The following is a 21345-nucleotide window of genomic DNA, read 5'->3' on the forward strand; positions in this document are numbered from 1 at the left end:
ACTCTGAAATGCTGCACCATTGCTCACTCAGAAATATGAACATATAATCCCCAATATTAGGCTATAGGAATTATGTTCCATCAGTGTGACCAATGACATCAGTGATAGAGATCATTAGTCATTGATACTACGTGTCTAAAGCTTCGTACCGATTTTTAAAATTTAAATAATTAGACCTACACATTATGCGCAATAAACATTTCGGAGCTGCTCTAACAGACTGACAGTCTGATCCTTGTGCACAGTGTTATAAAAAATAATAAATATAAAAAGGACAGAGGTTTGATTCTGAGCTGAGGGTGAATTCTCGCTGTGTAATATTTGAATGTAAAGACAAAAACTGAGGTCCAAAGAAATGACTGATGTGCATAAATTCAGTAACTTAAGACAGTCCTGAGGAACAAACTAATATCCAGCACGATTTAGACTGTGACAGACGGTAAATCTCCGCTAATTAATGCGCTTCGATACAAGCTTTGAATGAATGAGGAAATGAAACCGCGTGTAAGAGGGAGGAGACAGAGAAAAACTCAGGGTTTATTGAAGAAAACCTGTCAGCGAGCAGGTTATGTTCACAGAGTCTGTTACCATGGTGACTGACTCAGAGTTTCAGTTACCTCTCTTTCTGGAACTGAAAACTCAGAGTTTCCCTCATCTCAGGGTTAACTTACTCTGAGTTTTCACATAACCCGCTTTCTGGAATACCCCTCAGATCAAACAACGAAAGGTTCCTCCTATATATAGTGATGATCGCTTATTGCCCCGTGAGACCTGATACACAAAACAACATACACCATTAAAAAATGATAATTCATACATATTCTGCTCCTACATCTGGTTTATCTTTTTTTGCAGCAGCAACAGCAGTAAAATGTATCTTGTGCAGTGAAAAAGCAACTTATTATATTGTCCTAGCAGGCTACCTACAGTTGAATTAGTATTTGTCATATTAATAATTTATCTAATACAAAAAGACATGAATACTGAATACTAATGATATTGCAACACAAAAATATCGCGATACTATGCTGTATCGAGTTTTTCCCCCACCCCTAACCAATACTACTATACAGATATGGACAAGTATGAATTGTTTTCTTCTGGTACCTTACACACATGCAATCACTTTCACACTCATTCACACAAATACAATTAGACATTGGCCCCCAGAAAGTAAACACTGGATGTAAACAAAGCATACTGCAGCTGGTACATTAAAATCAATGCCAGCCCAAAGTGCATTAGGTTTCACAATGTCTTAAAATTTCAATATGGTTCAGTAAATCAGTGGCCTGGGCTTTAGACAAATTCAGTGTCCCTATGACACAGAATCTTTACAGTTTCAGACAGAGTGAGTGTGCTGAGACTGGTACTGCTAGTCTGCTACTGTTTGATATAGGTCTACATTAGCTGGACTCTTCTTCGTTGGAAACTAAGTCAAAAAACATTTAAAGGCAAACACACTGAGCATAAAGTAAACACCGCTGATATAAAGCTGTGGTCAAACTACTCAAACTCCCATCACGTCTGTAACTCTTCCCTCCTCAGAAACACCCGGGAGCTCCAGCATGTACACAGCGAGCTGAATCTGCAGTAAATAAGTTAAAGCGCACGTGCAGCACACTGTCAACACCGAGCAAACAAAAAGAGCAACGCCTGTCACACTGTCCAAGGTGAGACCAGCAAACTGTCGCGAGTAAAACAGCACATTGGAAACATTACACGCAAAAAATAGAGTCCGTTAGCGTCACCAGGCTTCACTTGAAGTTTACTCACCTCGGTTTACTTTCTTTGGTTTCTTATCTGGATGGAGAGGAGTTTAAACTGTCGGTACTCCGGGTACAGATGCGGGTCGGTCTGCTTCTACGCCAGAGTTGTAGCTTTTCCTCCTCCCTCCCTCTCTCCATACTCACACACACACACACACGAGGTCACACTTTGGTCTCACACACGAAAACCTCTCTGCTCTTTAGTCAGTTGTATGAGGGGTGATTAATGCCACGGAGAAGTGCATTAGCAAAGACAAATGATTTAGTGAGGTCGTGCTTTGACTGCTGGCTTCCTCAGGCACTCCTCTTCTTGGTGTCTAATGAATAATGAACAACTAAAAAAGCCCAACTGCTCTGCCTCTTCACCAATAATAATTAATTCACAAGCAACCTAGAAGAGTAAGAAAATAATAATGCACAGAAGGTGAACTTTCCACTTTAATTTGATGGAAAGGTACACTTTACACTAAATGTTATATGATAAGACTCGAGGGAATTTGTTGTGCACCAGCTGGGATACAAAGTTGGAAGAGTGAAAATAAAATAAGTGCAAATAAAAAACTAAATTGACATAACCATGGGTGCAAAATATAAAAACAGAAAACAGTAAGGTCCACATAAAGTGCAATGAAAATATACACAATGCCAAAAATTGAATAAATGTTGAGAATGTCTCACAAATCCATTTTACATTTTTAAATAAGCAGCTGACCTTTTGCTAAGCCCCTCCCCTTTGTGATGGGCTGACAAGCCGTCAGAGTAAGCATGGAGCCCACACTGTAACTAACTGCACTCCCTGAAGAAATGTTATCATATTTTTGGAGAAATGAAAGAGTGATTCCAGAGAGAAGCAGACAGAGGGGTCTACAGTCTGTGTTTGAAGGATATATCCAGGATGTCAAACTGACTCAGCAGCAACAACAGGTTAAAAAGACAAAGATAGTTAGAAGCTAAAGCCGAACTATAGGCTACAGATCACAGTGTAAAAGTGAACCACCACATCACTTTGCTGATATTGAACCAGCTGTGTGGCATCACAGTGTGTGCAGATGAACGGTGTTTGGCCTCACCTGCTGCCAGCACCCAGACCTCCACTGCCTGACATGCAGGAATCTCCAGGGGAAGTCAAACAACGTTCATCTGCGCACAATTTGATGACACAGAGCTGGTTGAATATTAGCAAAGTTTCCCTGCTTCCCCTCATTGGTTCCTGTACAGTGGGGTATGTGCTGTACGTATGTTGATGTCCAATATCAAGTCTGTTTAATCATGTAACAAGATGATAAGATTTACAGTTGCTAGTTTGATGCAAAGTCTCATGACTGACAAGCTGGGCACATCTGCAAGAAGATATAACATAAAAGCAGCAGTAAGACATGCTGTTGGTAAAATATAAGCCTATAAGTCTAGTAACTAGGGCGCACTAGGGCCCGTCACCTTACACCACTGCCATGAGTCCTTTAAATCTATGGAGGACTTTTAGAAATGAACATCTATCACATTCAAGCCCCTGCCAGACGAGTTAACACAATGCTGATGAAGCCTATTGCTGCCGGGGAAAGTGCTCTGTATATCTCAGTACACTGGGGGAAACTTGCATGAACTTATGGACAAGATGGTGCTTGTTACAGTGCAAGATATAAACCTTAATAGCGTCCACCTGAGCTGAGCTGTAAGGTTAGCTAGCTCAGTGGTGCTAGGTGAACTAGTAGATACATGCTTCCTTTTGCGCTGTGATGTGGTTGGCAGGTGTAGTTTGGTAGAAAGAAAATAGTCCCTACATGAGACTGCTCACAACAAGGTCTGTCTGTGGATTATCTTCAGTAGCACGTCATGACTTCTGGAAAGAGACATTGCTGTTGAGTTTGAATGTTTTTTGAATGTTTGAATGTGTTTGAATGTATTATTTGCATGTTCTGTTGGCACCACAACCCGAGTACCAACTAGCTCCATTATATTTGAGAGGAGGCAGACGTCTCTACGGCTAATATCTCTAATACTCTCTAACCCACACCAAAACAATCTAGATTGATAGATAGCACAGGTAAGAGTAAAAATATATATTCTTGATTTGGGGGTGAACTGTCGCTTCAAGGAAACAAAGGTTTATTTAGTGTCACAGCACCTAGGCCACAAGTTTTAATGGCAAAGAAATGTATTCAAATAGGCCTATTTGAAAACACAGTGAAGAGTTAGAGTGTAATATAACAGTCAGAATGACTTCACATCTTGGGCAATGCAGGACTGTTTGGTAATCCATGCATGGCTGATTGCCCGTAAAAGACCAGGAGACATTTTAAAATTGTTTTGTGTGGCATATTTATTTCTCAGTGTAACCAGCAGTGGTCCATTCACTTTTGCAAGTGGTAAAAAAAGAAGTTGAAGAGTGGGAAAGTGAATGCCTGCAGAGAGGGAAAGAGACAAATATACCCATTATAGGAATGGCTCGGAGTCACATCAGCTTCACACTTAAATCATTTGGTAAAGATATATTATGAGAGTATTTTTTGAGTAATCAATATATCATATGAATTTTTAATCCATATAGTTTTGTTTTAATGATATAACAAACTTCTATGCAAGCGTTACAGTGGTGCTGTGGTTAGCATTGTTGCCCCACAGCAAGAGGATTCCTATCGATCAATCAATCAATCAATCAATCAATCAATCAATCAATCTTTATTTATAAAGCACTTGTCATACATAAAGGTAGCACAAAGTGCTTTACAAGGTTAAAAAGATGTCCCTCCCGCCCACACCCCCACATACACACAGCCACCCAGCCACCCACCCATACCCACGCACACACCCACATACACAGTCATGATGTAGACGTACAAAACATAAAACATGTGGCAGAGCGTAGAGCAACCAGGTGAGGAAACAGGGGAGCCGCCTGCACCGGGAGCTGATCACAGCCCGTGGCCACCAGGATACCGACATACAGTCAACTTCAACATAGGCAGATGGAGGTTTGAACCAAGGGTGGGGGAGCCCTTCTGTACAGAGGTCGCATGTTCTTTACGTCAGCATGGATCTTCTCCTGGTACTCCGGCTTCCTCCCACAGTCCAAAGACATGCAGGTTAATTGGTGACTCTAAATTGGCCATAGATGTGAATGTAAGTGTGAATGGTCTGTCTCTATGTGTCAGCCCTGTGATAGTCTGGTGACCTGTCCAGGGTGTACCCTGACTCTCGCCCAGTGTCAGCTGGGATACTTGAAACTATATGAAGCCCATTCTATGATTTACTCATCATCAGCCTACTTCAGTGTGAGCTGTTCAACTGCAGGAAAATGTCATTATCAGAGACATATGAGCAGATACTCATCATGGCTTCATCATTACTCGAACAGCTGAAGTATTCACTCTTGGATCAACCAGAGATCTGCAACCATTTTTGCTCAATTTTCCAAATTGGACAAATGCCCATTAATGTCTAGTGTAGTTCAATATTTGAATAATAATCCCATTAACAGATTCTTACGACCATGGTGTCGCTAACATCCTCATTTTACCACGTTCCCCTCTCACAGTATCACATCACCACTCTGTTTCTTTCTATCTCTGTGTCCTTTGACCTTTCTCACCATAGTGGAGACATGCGTTTAAATCTGCATTTCACACTGCTTATGTCCAACCCCTCTGTTCTGCCATGTGCTGTCTCAAGCAATAATACAGGAAGTTTAGTGTGGTGAGATAGTGTTACACTGTCTGAGAGCAAAAGCAAACAAAGACACACAGGATATTTCTCATGGGGGTTAAAAAGCACATCATTTATTTAACAGCTCAGATCAGTTTTAATCGTTCCGACTGTAGTTTTGTAGGTGAGAATTGTTTGATTACCGCTGTACACTGTACTCACCCCCTTTCATCCCTGAAGAGTAAAAACCCAGCTTTCTTGACTGATAATTATGTGAAAGTGTGTTTTGCTGCCATTTGTTCTGGTGTTTGCAAACTAAAGAAAATATTTGTGACCATGTGTACCCCTCAGCCATAATGAAAAGTAAATATCTCAGAGTCAGCACGTTGGGACGGTTAGTGAACAGTGAAGGGAGATACTTAAAACAGAGAAATAACAACCCCCTATCTGCTCCCTGCACTGCTCCCAGTCACCCAAAATGTTAAATACATATCGTTAGATAAGACATTTCTCACCTCTAGACAAAATAAAATACACAATTTACTACACAAGGATTATAGTAACCATGTTTTCTTGCAGGGCAGGACAGAAAGAGCTGTTCACTTTTATGAAGCATGGAGGACTGAATTAACCGGAAATGGATGCAATTATTATAAAATACAATAACATGAGGTAAAATAAGTAAAATATTAATAGAATTCATTAAACTATATGGCACTTAGTATAGAAAACATATTTCTGCCAATATAATGCAATTGTCAAGATATGTCACTCTATCAAAGTTAGAAGAACAAAGATATACATAATATACGGTAGTCTCTATATATTTTGTTATACATTTATTTATTTTGTTTGTATACTTATTTATTTAGCTTATATTTAGGGCCGGTTCTGTCCTCCGTAATATCAAGACTACTCCTCTTTCTCTCTGTCCATCAAGTGCTTCACCGTTGAATGTGACTAAATCTGGCCTATTCATTCAAACATTTTGGCCATTGTTACAAATTTCACACGACAAATAGGAAATAAAAAACATAAAGGTTTCACCGTCACCCCCCCAACATCCAGCTCACCTGTACAGTATTAAAACAACTTGTAAGCACAGTCCAACACTTTTTTTATGTAGATTCTCATAAAGCAAAGAGCACAAAAACAAAATATAACAACATTTGACACAGGGAATTGGATCGCTGATATTCTATTGAACCTGTCTTAATGGCTGCGGATCAGATTATTAAATTTAATTACAGCTACACAAACAAAAATAAACACCTGCTTAGAAAACTAACTGTCAGATATTCTCCTCTGTCTGAATTCCTTTAGTGTGGGTTTGAAAATACATTTTCACACATTTCTGGTACTATCTAATTGCAGGTGTCGTGATTTAACAGGTAACCTGAGCCTCTGCTTACACTGGCTTTCAGTGGTAAATGTGATGATCTCACTGTGATGCATCTGAGAAACTAAAGATTAAAACTCTGGATTTAAAAATAAAGACTTCGATCACTACATTTTAGACAGTATTAAATGTCTGACTTTGGTAATTGCTCATGGTAGTAGACATACACTGCACCATTTGGCAGTAAAACTTCTACATTTGTATGCAGAAGCAAATAAAATCCAAATAAAATTGGTCAAACAGTCACAAGAGATGAGTATTTTAGATTATGTTTACACTGGATCTGGGTCTCTGGACAAGAATAAGCTTACTTTGCATTCATGGCAGTGTTTCCCTTATTTTTACCTCTATGCTTCTAAGTATTGCTTGGGTTTTACTGTTGCATGAACTACTAAGAGGCCTTCCCACCCCATCGACCAAAGGAGAATGTATGGCTAGAATATTCTGAGAAAAGTCCAAGACTCATATCTTCAGTGTGTGAGCATGTTTCTTGCAAAGAGGTTTGTCTTTCTTGGAGAAGAAGGTCTGGCCTTCCAGATTGGTGCAGCACACCTGAGAGAAGAGATACACACACACAGAGAAAGAGTTGTTGTTAAAAGCTTTTGGATTGGTTGGTGGCAGCGGTTCCCATTGTGACTGCACATCAATAATGGCCTAGGTTTAGGCCCAATGCTCCGACTCTGTCTTTGTTGAGTTTGCCATTTATGTCTGTTTCATCTGGAAGCACTATCTCACCCTCACATTTCTAACACATACAGGTCAGATGAATAGTTGCCTTTCAATTAACTGTAAATATGCTGTAAAGCGTTCACTTACTGTGCAGACGAAGCAGGTGTCATGCCAGGTGTAACCAAGGGCCTCCAAGAACTTGTCTCCAGCCTCAATGGGGAACTCACAGCCATGGCAGCCGGTTCCAAACATACTGTAAAAGTCTTTTAGCAGACAAAACAACATGGCATGACATACACAGGACTGGACATCAACACTTTTCTTTGTTTTCCTTTTTTAAACTGAAATCATTTATATTCTTTACTGCTGGCAGCAAAATAAAAGTTTATTCATAACAGTGCCTTCCCATCTGCAGACTTTTGTCTTCAAGTCTAATCTTCTCGAGACATCTTTCATCAGCCCTACTAGCACGATCAATGTGTCCAATCAGCACATTGTTCAGAGTCTTCATCACTCACCTTGTTCACAATACGGCTCTCCATCCTCCAGGTGGAAGGTGTTGTTTCGGATCGGCTGCTGACAGCAGGCGCATAGAAAGCAGTAGACGTGCCATGTCTGTTTGAGGGCATTTATCACCTCCTGGGTGAGAAAAGCAAACAGAGTGGCTGGTTGAAGGCATTATAATTGGGAGCACTGGTCTTTGTGTGTCAGTCACGAGAGCTAGAAAATTAGATCTAGGATACAGACGTTTGGAGGGATGCTGCCATGTAACCTTGCTTTTTGGATGATTCTGTGTAACACTGCTTTACATGTCAACAAAAATCATCCATTTCTATTCACTGATCAAAAGTGTGTCTGTTTTACATGTGTGAGGAAAGCACAGTCTTCCCTACAGTCTGCCCTTTTCTCATGTCACATTTAAATATCACACATATAGTTTTCTTGTGGGGCCACATGACCCAGCTTACAATAGACAAATTACTTTCTTTCCCACCCTTAAACTGTGAGAACAAGACAGGACAGGGAATCAATGGAAAGTTGGTGGGCCTGAGTGAAAGTAAGGATTAGAGGAGAGGGAGTGAGAAAACAGGTTAATAAGAAGCCGTAAGCTGGTTGAAGATGTGTGAGAAATAGAGGGTTGAAAGGGATTGAGGCCAAAGAGGTTAGAACACGTGAGGGATGAATGTCAGAGCTGTTATGCGAGCAGAGATCTCAGCTTCCTGACACACTGGGTTCATGGTACACCTGCAGCCTCTAGGCCTCTAAGACTAATTCTCCTAAAACCCCAACATATACCACATTCCTGAGTTTCAGTGATGATCACTATAGAAATTCCCTATAGCTTTCCTGCATTGGCCTTCTATGCATTTATCTTGCAGGTTTGGTTGAAGTGACCCAAATAGCAACCCTTTGATGATGTCTGCACCTGTACATTTAATACCCCATTATTATTTGGTCTAGAATTAATAACATTGACTCTTAACTTACAAAGTAAGAAAAAGAAGATAGAAGAAGGCTTGAAGAGAAACAGATCCCAAAGTAAAAAAAAGCCTTGTGTGCACATACATCAGATAAATGATACATTTAAATGCTGGGTCAACCTCTATTTTAACTCTTATTGAGAAGTTGAATCACCATGAGCCATTTTTCTGTAGCTTTGAAATCATCCAGTTGCCCACTTCAAACCCGTCAACCTGCAGCTGGCTCTCAGTGGAAAAGTACAGAGCAGCAAAACTTAGAATTACACTAGCACACTGTTAATCTTGTTGCTGTACGACAGTCAGTCATAGAAACTAACATGCACACAATGTTGCAAACTATTTTGTCTCTCCTAAGCATGAACAGGAGTGAGATATAAACCATAAAGTCAGACATTGGTATGCGTGACACGTTTACACTGGGTGCCACAGAGGAGGACTATTGCTTTTGGTCTCCAAACAACAGGTGGTGGAGTTTGAAAACAGCCACACACAATGTCAAGACCAGCTGCGTAGTAAGTGAATGGGACTAACATAGGGGGCTTTTGCACCTGCCCTGTTTGGTTCTGTTCACTTGAATTCAAGTTCATTTTGCCCTCTAAGTGCGGTTTGTTTGGGCAGGTGTGAACACAGCAATTGCACTCGGATGTGCACCCAAACAACCGGACCAAGACCTTCTTGAAGAGGTGGTCTCGGTCCGGTTACAAACTCTGGTGCGGTTCATTTGTGGTGAGAACCTGTTGCGACCTCAATCTGAACCAACTGCAGTCACATGACACATTGTTTGGGTTAAACATAAGCATGTTACAGTTGTGGAGGATTATTAATGTGCACCTCCTCCTGTACTGCCTTAATATGCACATTCAGCACATCCAATGCATCAACACATTGTTTTCTAGTTGGAGCCGCGCCTTGTTTTCAAACTGTATGGTTTGACTAAAATGAACAATGACAGCAATATAGTCCATGATGAGCAGCGCTAAAATCAACCTGCGTAGTTGTCCCTCCATTGTGACATTAGAAAGTGTCACATTTATCTTGCAAGTGTACTCTTCTTCAATGTTTTAATTTTCCTGTATGGAAATTCTGACCAATCAAGAGCAGCTTTCTCACTCAAGCATTTTATCTGTTCCACTTGTAAATGCTGCCGTGAGAACACGAACCAACTCTAGACAATTATACGACTTTGTAACAAAATGAGTCCCTGATTCGGACCAAAGCAAGACAACTCTAGATCTGAAAGCACCTTTAAAATCTTTGAACAAATGGCTAACATCTAGGCTTTTATCCATGTTATCTGTCCCTGCACTATAATATAAATACAAAAGTGTAGTTGGCATCTTCATATAATTAAAATCATCCAAATTAATTAATCCTAGATGTCAAGTACACAGTATTTTCTGTTAAATAACCACCAATAAGCAGACAACAACTTCAAAAGTGTCATGCTATACACACACATACACACACACACACACACACACACACACCCTAATCTCCATTTCCCTTCACACCAACTCACCCCAAGGATCTTGGCCTGGCAGCGGCTGCATGTGGGAGCGAAGAACTCTTCATAGCAGTGTTCACAGTAGACAGATCCCCGTTCTTCCACAAAGCCTATATCCGCTAGGGATGTACGGCAGTGGGCACAGTTAAATTCCTCCTTATGCCATGATTTCCCCATTGCTACCAAAAATGGCCCCCTGGGGAAAAAAAGGACAAACAGACCAATAAGCATAAGTGGAAATAAACTCTTGACTTTACCTAAAGTTATAAAATAACTGCATTGGCAAAAATGATCCCATGTGCAAGAGACACTGGCTAACAATTGTAATTACTTGTACTACCCAAGCTAGCTTAAGGTAAACATCTGCTCCTTCTAAAAATGATTTCTGATTTCTGATGACTTATTAAGAGATACTAACACATTCGGCAAACACTTAACATAATTCAGTATTAACTGTAGCTCCATGCAGTCCAAAGGGTTTATGTCTGCAATCATATAAAACTCAAATTTTCATATTAAAGAGGTTGGAAGCAGTTAACGTTTGACCTTTGTGCTTTAAGGACATAACTGATTAATCACTCCACTACTCCATTCACATTTTAGAGAGCAGTGTGCTGGCATCACTGATGGTCTACCATGACCATCATCCTCTGCGTCCACTCAGACAGCACCTTGGCACTGTCCACTTTGATGATTAGGTAAAGTGGGAAAACAACAGAGACTAATTTCCTCAACACAATAGCTGTGCTTATCTGAGCTTTCTCAGATAGTAGTCCAAGATTGGCATCCATTAACATGTGAGCTACTCTATCCTTAGCGATATGTAATGCAAGGTGACACAGGTTGGGAGATAACTCTCAGGCTAGGGCAGTCAGCTACCGGCCAGAAAGAGATGTAGGCAGGAGGGATAGTGAGAGGAAACATTGTATGCAACTCTCACTGGACTTACACATGAGAGATTCAAGAGATGACCCCGTATTTAAACTAAAAACAGGATCATCAAGAATTGTTATCAGCCAATCGCGTATGTGTGCGTGTCTTTAAAGATGCACAACATCAGTCTCCAGTTTGATCTACTGCTGCTGCAACTTAATATCCCTTCTTCTTATCTCCACTACAGTCAGATCTTTGTTGTTCTACAGTTTCATACGCAGATTATTTACTCGAGATGGTTTCCAGTTAATTACGTTGAGTGCCGAACTGAGACGCTGAATAATTGAGAAGTGGACATTATTTTCCTTTCCAATCGTAATTTGCTTGAGTACAAATGTATGTCTGTGCAGCCAAATTGAAGAGATTGCCTCTATTTTGATTACCCCGGTGCAAGCAGAATATGGGCATGATATGATGGAGCTAAGTGCCATGCATGTTCACTGTTTTCTTTCACAGTTCTAACTATAAATGGTCATGACAGCCTCCTTCCCTGCTCATGACGGACCCATGGATTCTTCAGTCATACTGTCTCCACACTGAGGATTCCTACGAATAGTAATACTTGTAAAGAATTCTTTGTTAAATGAGTTCGTGGTCACCTGATGACCATGTTGCAGTGGGCACACATGGGCGTGCGAGTCCCAGCAGGGATGTGCTCTGCCATCTGGACCAAGGTGTCCTCAGGGTGGGGCTGAGGTAAAGGTCGGGCTGGGACAGGACCCCTCGGGACGCTGGCACTTCCATTACCCTTCATCCCGAAAGATGGGGTGATCAAACCAGCCTGTGGTCCGTGACCTGAAGGAGATGGAAGAGAGATAAAGCCTACACTGGTTAAGACACAGGGATGGTAAAAGGAAAGAGAAACAAAAAAGTGAGCAATTATAGCATCACAAAGGATGTGTGTGTGTGTGTGTGTGTGTGTGTGTGTGTGCATCTGTGTTTTCTTCCCAGGTGTGTAAGTTATTTGACCTCTGCCCTCTTCTTTTATACACCCAGCAGGTGTCCTGGTGGTGCATGCAGCTGGTGGACTACTGTTGTCACAACCATGGATTCACCACATCAATCTTCCCCGAATCTTTCACTCCACCTTTGACACATTCCTATGGCATATGTGCATGCATACACATGACGAAACACACACACACACACGAACACACACAAACCACCAAGACATTCCCTCATTTAAAACCCAGACACCTGGCTAAACATGTAGCCTGGCCTTTGATCCCATACTGTGGATAGAGATTTGTTTTTGTATGTGTGCACACAGTCAGGCAAGGGCTACTTTTGGAGCTTGGCTTTACCTTTACGTGCCATGTTTAAATGTCTCCATCTGGGCAAGAAACAGAGCTGGCTTTACATTTAACATTAGGGTGACTACGGTGTTCACTGAAACACTCATCATTGAAAAAAATAGAGTTTAAACAGCACGGTGTAGCAGTGGTTAGCACTGTCACCTCACAGCAAGAGGGTTCCTGGTACGGACCCAGGATGGAAGAGTCCTTCTGTGTGGAGTTTGCATGTTCTCCCCGTGTCAGCGTGGGTTTTCTCCAGGTACTCCGGCTTCCTCCCACAGTCCAAAGACATGCAGGTTAGGTTAATTGGTGACTCTAAATCAGCTGTAGGTATATGTTAGCCCTGCGACAGTCTGGTGACCTTGGGTGTACCCCGCCTCTTGCCCAATGTCAGCTGTGATAGGCTCCAACCCCACTGCGACCCTCAGCAGGATAAGCAGTTACAGAAAATGAGTGAGTTTAAACTTGCAATAATTGATTTTTTGGCCACTTGGGGGCAGCAGATACAAGTCCTAAGCTCAACATATCACCTTTTATGTTGAACTTGTTAGAAAACAGTTGCTTATTTAGACATTCAGCAGTTGTGGAGCAACATCATCATTATTTGGGGTCGTGTTTCTGGCCACCTGATGAATGTAAGTCATATTCACTCTCTTTAAGCTCCAGGCCGAAAACAACAGTGAAATTAAACCAGAACAGTAATGTTGCGAGCCAGACAACTAAATGAGCTGAAGCTCACTAAAAAGTCTAGGTTCATCATAAGAAGCACAGTATCACATTATAAATATAAGTATTCCAATAGGCTCTTTAAAGGTCTAGTGTGTAGGATTAAGTGGCATCTAATGGTGAGGTTGCAGAACTGAAACTTCTTCCATGTGCCAAGTGTGTAGGAGAACTATGATGGCCGAAGTGAAAATGCGAATGGCCCTATCTAGAACCAGTGTTTGATATGTCCAAATTGGGCAACTTAGAATGACACTGTAAGTTCACAAAAACCCAACCGTTCTTATTTTCAGGTGATTATAAACAAATGAAAACATAGTTGTGAATAAAACATACAATTTCTGCTAATAGATGCCACTAAATCCTACATACTGGACCTTTAAGTCAAAGCTTGACAGCCTAGATGGAGGCTAAAACATAGCATTAGGATGCCTTAGATATAAATGTTTTCTTTCTCTGAGGCTACCTCAACCAAAGTTTCCTCCAAAAAAGTAGTAAACATTTTTAAATGTAAGTAAGAGGCATTTTTAGGTCAAATAATTTTACACAGTTTCAACCTATTAGTGAAGCTGTCATTAATCACACCAATATGCACTTCACGAGGTGAAGTTGCTCCAGGAATAAGGGGGAGCAGGAAAGTGAATGATATGGGTGACAGCATTGGGGTGTGTGTGCGTGTGTGTGTGTGTGTGTGTGTGTGTGTGTTTAAATTTTAACACCATGCCAATATATTTTACAATGGGCATTTGCAACAAGGGAGCGGCTGACAGCCTGGGTTCCTTAACTGCAGCTCAGAATTCAAAATGGGTCAGTGGCTTACTGCTGCTATGGTGCTATTCGGCTAGTAGTAGTATATTTTCATGAGCCTGAGACCCTGGGTAAGTGACTACATTTACGATTTTTGGTGAGTGGCAGTTATGACAGGGAGAAAATTAGGGGAGAGGAGAGGAGTTGTCCTCACAGACTGGGTGGGGTAAAGTATAATGCATAGGCTAGTTATTTCATGGACAAATAGTCACAACTAAACAGGTAAATAGGCTTTTTTTTGTATGTGCATGATGAACGGAATAATGCCCCAAAAAATACGCTCAATTTCAGAATCTATGGGCTGAGTGCAGATGGAGTATGGGCATTACACCGCAGCTCTGTGGCATGCCTTTAAAACTTTATTCATAACTCCTGACAGGTCCGCTCAGTAAATATTATCTTTCTAACGGAGTAGAACTGCTGCACGTGTGACTGAGCAAGGCGCCACAGGCAGAGCGGGGCCTTCTCGCCTGCTTAATGGGCTTCCACAGAGGAAAAAGACGAGAAAAGAAAAAGCAAGTCTGCAATGACCTATTTCACAACATATGTCACGCTTCAACCATGGAAAATAAGCCTCTTTCCCCTCGCTAACTGGCTGCAACAACATTCAATCCAACAGCAGTAAATCAGTTTTACACTAGGCCAGGATTTGGAACCAAACATTTTTTGTACAAGAAGAGAAATAACATTTTTTTAACTGCAGGGGGGGAATATATTAATCAATCAAAAAAATGTAGTTAAAAGAAGATTTAGTTCAATTCTTAAATGAGAGTTTATTTTTAGGAATGTATTTTGGGGGGCTCTACATTTTAGGTATGCCTGCATTCACCGTGACTTATGCTAAGAAAACAGTTCAGGCACCTTAGTCTGATTATATTCTACCAGTTCATTAAGTGAAAAAATACCACAACATGCCTACAGTAAAAGGAACTCACACGGGCACACAGACATACCTTTGTTGGGTTTGGCAGCAGATTTAGGCAGTAATGTACTATTCCACAGATTTCATGCTGCAATTGGCTCGATGAACAAAAAATGTATTTTAGTCACCAAACCCCATGTATTATTTATATATTCTGTTTTCTTTAATGTGTTCACAAACGCGGAAATGTTATTTCAGTCAGTTAATAGGACACATGCCAATTGTGGCTTGGTCCCCGATCCATGAATCATACTTTATACAGTGTGGAAAAATTACAGCTGTCAAGAACCAGTGTTCATTGTGAACGTGTTAAAAAGTAAATGAAAAACCATTTAAGATGTGCCGCTATCAAGTAGACGGGAAAGAACACACACACACACACATAGAATTTACCCCGAATTGCTGCAGGTCCTTTGGTCATGGTCTTGATAACTGCAGACTCATGGCTGTTGAGCTCCGGCTCCTCTCCCTCTTCACTGTGCAGATAAACAAAATAGAAATAAAATGTAAATCAGTTAGTTAAATCAAATTCATATTCAAGTCATAATTAAATTCATTAAAATTAAACACACCAGAAACCATTGCCCCTGCACACAAAACTCAATTTGCACTGCTTAAACCAGTGGTTCCCAACTGGTGGGTTGCGATCTAAAATTGGTTCACCGTCCCATTCTGAATGGACCTCAAGTGACTCGCACATGTGTCAAGTTTGCAACAAAAAAAAACACACTTTATTTTTAAGTACAGTAAATTTCCAGCACAAAGCTTTTATTTTGAAGCACCATTTCCTGCTGTAGAGTGAGTGACTGACAAACAGCTACTTGAGTTAGGCAGCAAACTAGCCCAATAACATGGCCAAATGCAAGTATGACACTGAATGTATTCAACTCTGGGACCTCCAACTACTGACTGAAGAGGAATCTGGACCCCGAGGCTGGACCAGTTGGAAACCACTGGCTTAAACTGCAACATTCATGGTTACTATGTGCACCCTGCTCACTGAAAGTGATGGGTACATACTGTATAGTCTGTGTCTTAGTTTCTTTATTTACAAAGGTTTACAAAGAGGCCCACTGTAGGCTACTCGTAGCCATTACAAAAAACACTCAAGAATGACAGGAATAAAAAAGAAACAGCACTGTATCATTTTTCAAGTTCCTGTCGAAATACAGTAAGACAGATTCCAGATCACCTACCTGCTGACAGAGCGCAGACAAATATGGTACCAACCAAAACACAGCATGCAGCTACAGCCAAAACAGTACAGTGATCAACTTCAGTGCGCACTTCCTAGTTGGGAGTACAGTATGCACGGAAATGTTTTCCATGTGCCACTTTCATGGCAGAACAGGCCACTGGCCCGATGATAGATAGAAGACGAGTAGGTCTGCACAGCACACCCATTCAAAACCAATGCCAGGATATCAATTCACAGAGAGTAATGGACCATGGTGGAGTGAAATGTTGTACAGTGTAATGAATAAAAGTGACCACTCCAGATGTGCTGTAGACAGATGCCAGACCACCAGTACTAATGATGGAGGGGAGACAAAGTTCTTATGGTAGAGTTCAAGTTATTTAGTGGATTTTTCCTACATTTTCACAGCAAGTACCATACAGGTAAACATAGTTGAAACCTCTCTTTATATTTCTGATGTCTCATCTGTATGCACAGCGTACAGGTTTGAATGCATCACTGAGGTCATGAAGAGACAAACTGAATGAATCCCCACGGCAACACTGGCAGTCCATTTTCATGGGCCCCAAGAAATAAAACTAAATTTCACATTTGGGTCAAAGGCTGAGTAATTTTAAGAGACTCTGCAGTAAAATTTAGTGATGATCACATCAAACGTTGCCAAAGCACTAATTAAAATGATGGAATAGGGAAAATGACCTCACAGGACCTGATCTCTACACAAAATAGATAAATTGAGCCTAGCACAGTGCTATTATAGGTGTTGAGTTTATATTCAGTGAGCAGTGCTGTCTAACAGGGTGACACATTTTGTCTCTATAGAAGTGTAAACATAGGGCACTGGTTTGAGTACTAAGGCAACATCTTTTTTTTCCAGAGGGCAATACGTTATTTTTGAGGTCATGCATTTTCTCGTTATCATCGGCCATAGATGGACAGGCCTACAACCAATCAGAGCAACAAAACAAATGTGTGACCTTGTGCCGAGCAACGGTCAAGTGCAAACAGACTACAGCACCCAGAGGTGAGCTGTGCTAGTGTATCAATATGTCTGTGAATCACTCATGTTGCATGAGGATACTTCAGTATGACTATGTCTGATGGTAACAGCATATTCATTTAACAGGCAGTGTGCAGTACATAAAGGCTGAGAATGTTGTAAGCAGTATGTTAGAATCCGATTCCAAACATAGGCTAGGTTTATGCTCGCCGTGGCATCCTCGCTGTGATGGTACATGAGCCAAAAATGACATCATCACATGTTTTGCATTAAACACGAAGGCTCCACAGGTTGTCAGTCATCATATCAAACCTGCCCCATAATAGATAAATGGTTGTGACTGGCCCCAAGCTGACCATGCCGGGACCAGATGCATCTGCTAGGCTAGGACCAAAGGTGTCTCTGAAAAAAATACTCCCTCATGATGCAAACTTTTGCTGCTTGTGAAAGCTGTTTATAGCTCAATGCTCAGTGTGTCAGATCTGCATGGAAGGCAGTCTTGGTGACTTTTATTTTCTGGAGACAGGGAAGTTTTAGTTCTCTCATTAAGGATTACATAGACTGACTGTTAATTATACGTGCCGATAAACATCTGAAATCAATAGCATTCTTACATATGAAAAGTCACTGTTAAACACATGGAAGATACAACAGTATAAAATCAAATAAGGCAATACATATTTTCAGAGCAGTTTTCTTGAAGTTATTTTGTCTGAATACTAAATATTTTTGCAGTTTTGCTCTAACTCCGAGACAGTCTTTGAAAGTCTTGCTCTGGTTAACTTCCTGTCCTGCAGACAGATGCCAGAGCTTGTCCAGCTAACGTGCTGCAGGGGTGCAACATGTCTCTGCTCTTCAATCAAATGTGGCTCCAATGCCTCAAACTCTCCACTGCCCTTTAATATGATTCAAAATGAATAACCTCTCTATGAAAAACATTGTGTGTGTGTGTGTTTCCAGTATGTGTGTGTTCATTAGCGTCACTTGAGGAGCGTGGGTGGGCCTGCAATCTCTCCCCAGACGTATTACACCCATAATGCATAGTTGTAGCCGATACCAACAGTTGTATCACTTGTGCCTGGCTGTGAGGGGACTCATGGGAGACAAGTGTTATGGCAACTGCAGTCATAGTTACGATGAGTTGTGCCTGTATGTTTTGTGTGAGTGAGACACAAAGAGAAGAAATGAGAGAGTGATAGAAACTTTGAGAGGTGAACTGAGGAGAGAAAGATAGAGGGAGAATGTCGCACTTGTGTGCTCTGTGTTTCAGCTGTGCTCCCTGCCTCTGCCCTGACATCACATACACACACTTCATCTGAACATTTGGGACATCCATAACATTAAATGGTCCCTACAGAGCAGGGGGTTCACTTTACCACCCAGGACTACCTCTGAAATCACTGATTCAAATGTTCTGAGTGCTTCATCATGTAACTGTGGAGCAGTGGTTGAGGGATGTGCGGTCAACTCACAGGGAAAGGAGAGAAGACTTCAAATTTACCTAAAGACATAGACAGCATCAACGGGAGAAGAGAAGAGAGGGTCCCCCTCTTCTGTGGCAGACTGATGCCAAGACACCCTTTGGTGCGAGAAGAAAAATATCACAGCGAGAAGGATCTAAACTAAATGAACACACTGTGAGAAAAGGCATCTGATGAATACACACATTGTTAAACAATGAGCACACAAGATACAGTGCAGTGACAAGCATTGTGATTAATGCACCCAGTGGACTGTTGTGTTAGCATTGATTCCAGCTAATCAGCCTTTAGATGATACCAGTACTCTCTATAGGAAAGAGACTGTCACGCTGCAGAACATCTCTCTTCATTCTCATTATCTGCTTATCATTTTGTACACCGTGTGTCTGACAGGAGGAGCCAGAGGATACGGTGCACACTCAACATCTATAGCCAGAGAGAGAGCACAGACAGTGGGCCGACAGTGCCAGCTAGCTGCAATTTCATTACCTGTTTCATTAGACTGCATTTACATTTTAACTATTGTGAATAATTTTGCACAGGCCAACGGCACCTTCACCTCTGCTTGTATTTCTGTACTTTATTTATTGAACTTTCATTTGTTCCAATTCTGTAATATTCATAAGTATCCAAAAGAATCTGATTATTCCTTTAAGTAGGGGAGACACTACAGGCGAACAGGGTAAAAACTAGATATCCTAGATATCATCATGAAACTTCCCAAGTTGATTACTTCCATTGGGACAATTATTTTTTTGTATTACAAGTTTAAATTTTCTATTAATATTTACATTTAAATATGCAAAAGATGCATTATTTTATTAAAACATGTACAGATATACATACATTTCCTGGATATAAATCTGAACATTGGACAAAGCCAAATTCAAAATTCTTGTTTCATTATGTTGACATACTAGAGCAGTGGTTCCCAACTGGTGGGTCGTGGTCCAAAAGTGGGTTATGGATCTATTCTAAATGGATTGCAAACATGCCAAGTTTGTTAATTAAAAAAAAAAAAAAAATCATTTTAAGTACAGTGAATGAAACTGAATAAATTGAACTTGAACTAATGACGAAGGAGAAATCTGGACCCTATGGCTGAAACAGCTGGGAACCTCTGTACTAGAGTCAAGGGTTTTTAAAGAGGGAATCTTGGATATCTCTTTTTATCACTCTATGAAAATTACTGTCAACAGCTATAAAAAAAAGTTTTGCCACATTTTTAGGGATAACATGTTATATAAATCAGGCTATGAATAATATATGAACAAACCTCTCAGTAAAAACCTTCTGAATATAGATAGGAATAAAACTGAAATGTTTGGTGTATGTAAGTGCTGCTGAAGTAGAGATTTTTGGCTCAGAGTTTGAGAAAAAACTAATTTCGAGTTGATTGCTTACATTAAGACTATTATTTTTGGAATTACAAGTTTTGAGAAATTTAAATGAGGCTAAAATGGCATTATCTGATTTAATATGCACTTTGTTCATACATTTCCAGAATGGTAATCTGAACTACAATAAATACCTAAATGTGTATTTTGAACATTTTCTGTCCATTAGTCTGTAAGAAGACACAACTAGCAAAATAGCCAAAAATCTTAAAATTGACCTTTCATTTTCCTTTTCATTCATTCATTTTTCTGTAATCGCTTATCCTGTCAGGGGTCATGGGTGTGCTGGAGCCTATCTCAGCTGACATTGAGCGAGAGCCGGGGTACACCCTTCAGACTATCACAGGGCTGACACATAGAGACAGACAACCATTCACACTCACATTCACACCCACGGACAGTTTAGAGTCACCAATTAACCTGCATGTCTTTGGACTGCGGGAGGAAGCTGGAGTACCCGGAGAAAACCCACACTGACATGGGGAGAACATGCAAACTCCATACAGGAGGGTTCCCACACGCCAGGTCTGAACCGGGAACCATCTTGCTGTGAGGCGACAGTGCTAACCACTGCATGCTGCCCTCAAAATTGCCCAGTGCATAAAAAAAATAAAATGTTTTTCCCTGTTGTGTCTCCCCTCAATCTTAAAATGAACAGGTGGGATTAACTTCACAAGTGAATAGTTCTCAGTGTTTTCAGCTTGTGACCCCTTAACACAAATCAGTATCTACTTGCAGTCCCTTATGACCTCACTGTGGACATTAAATGTGAGCAGTTCAGCCAGTGAGTGACCCCCAACTTGGTAAATCACTACCATAAGTAACCATGAAGGTAGTAAGCACTATGGCTTACTATGCTGTTTTCTCTATATTAAAACAGAAACAAGAGCCTCAGCTGACGTCAAGTTATCAAGCTGAGTGGTCCTGTAAGAACAGGAAGGACCTCATCTTCATTATGCCATTAAGCTATAACGCTGTGTGAGATTAAAGGCCATAGTGCCATCTATTCAAATTATCTCGGCGAACAAGCTAACCGCATTCATTCACATTAGCTTTGGGAATTGGCTAACAACAGGTGACAAGTAGAGCAGGAAATAAGATGCTCCCCAGTCCTTCATTCATTAG

The 21345-nt window shown here is 40.8% G+C and overlaps 2 protein-coding genes across 6 annotated transcripts in view; both read right to left on the reverse strand.

Moving 5' to 3' along the window:
* Window positions 1-1937, reverse strand: part of bmpr1ba (bone morphogenetic protein receptor, type IBa) — a 106728-nt gene extending 104791 nt beyond the window's left edge. Inside the window, exon 1 of the mRNA XM_049579225.1 lies at window positions 1777-1937. The gene's annotated coding sequence lies outside the window, so the exon portion shown is untranslated. The remainder of the gene's footprint in view (window positions 1-1776) is intronic.
* A 3579-nt stretch (window positions 1938-5516) lies between these two features.
* pdlim5a (PDZ and LIM domain 5a) overlaps window positions 5517-21345 on the reverse strand; it is an 81971-nt gene continuing 66142 nt past the window's right edge. For 3 of the 5 annotated variants that reach the window (XM_049578690.1, XM_049578689.1, XM_049578688.1), the window contains 6 exons: window positions 15538-15620; window positions 11997-12192; window positions 10480-10660; window positions 7998-8118; window positions 7627-7742; window positions 5517-7362 (listed from right to left, as the gene is read on the reverse strand). In XM_049578690.1, the coding sequence (XP_049434647.1) occupies window positions 7273-7362; window positions 7627-7742; window positions 7998-8118; window positions 10480-10660; window positions 11997-12192; window positions 15538-15620 (787 nt within the window). In that variant the 3' untranslated portion in view covers window positions 5517-7272. Of the gene's footprint in view, window positions 7363-7626; window positions 7743-7997; window positions 8119-10479; window positions 10661-11996; window positions 12193-15537; window positions 15621-18843; window positions 18922-21345 lie in introns of all 5 variants that reach the window. The other 2 variants (XM_049578687.1, XM_049578686.1) reach the window with 1 other exon arrangement.

This window comes from Epinephelus fuscoguttatus, linkage group LG6 (genome assembly GCF_011397635.1).
Source record: "Epinephelus fuscoguttatus linkage group LG6, E.fuscoguttatus.final_Chr_v1".
In the NCBI taxonomy this organism is placed as follows: Eukaryota; Metazoa; Chordata; class Actinopteri; order Perciformes; family Serranidae; genus Epinephelus; species Epinephelus fuscoguttatus.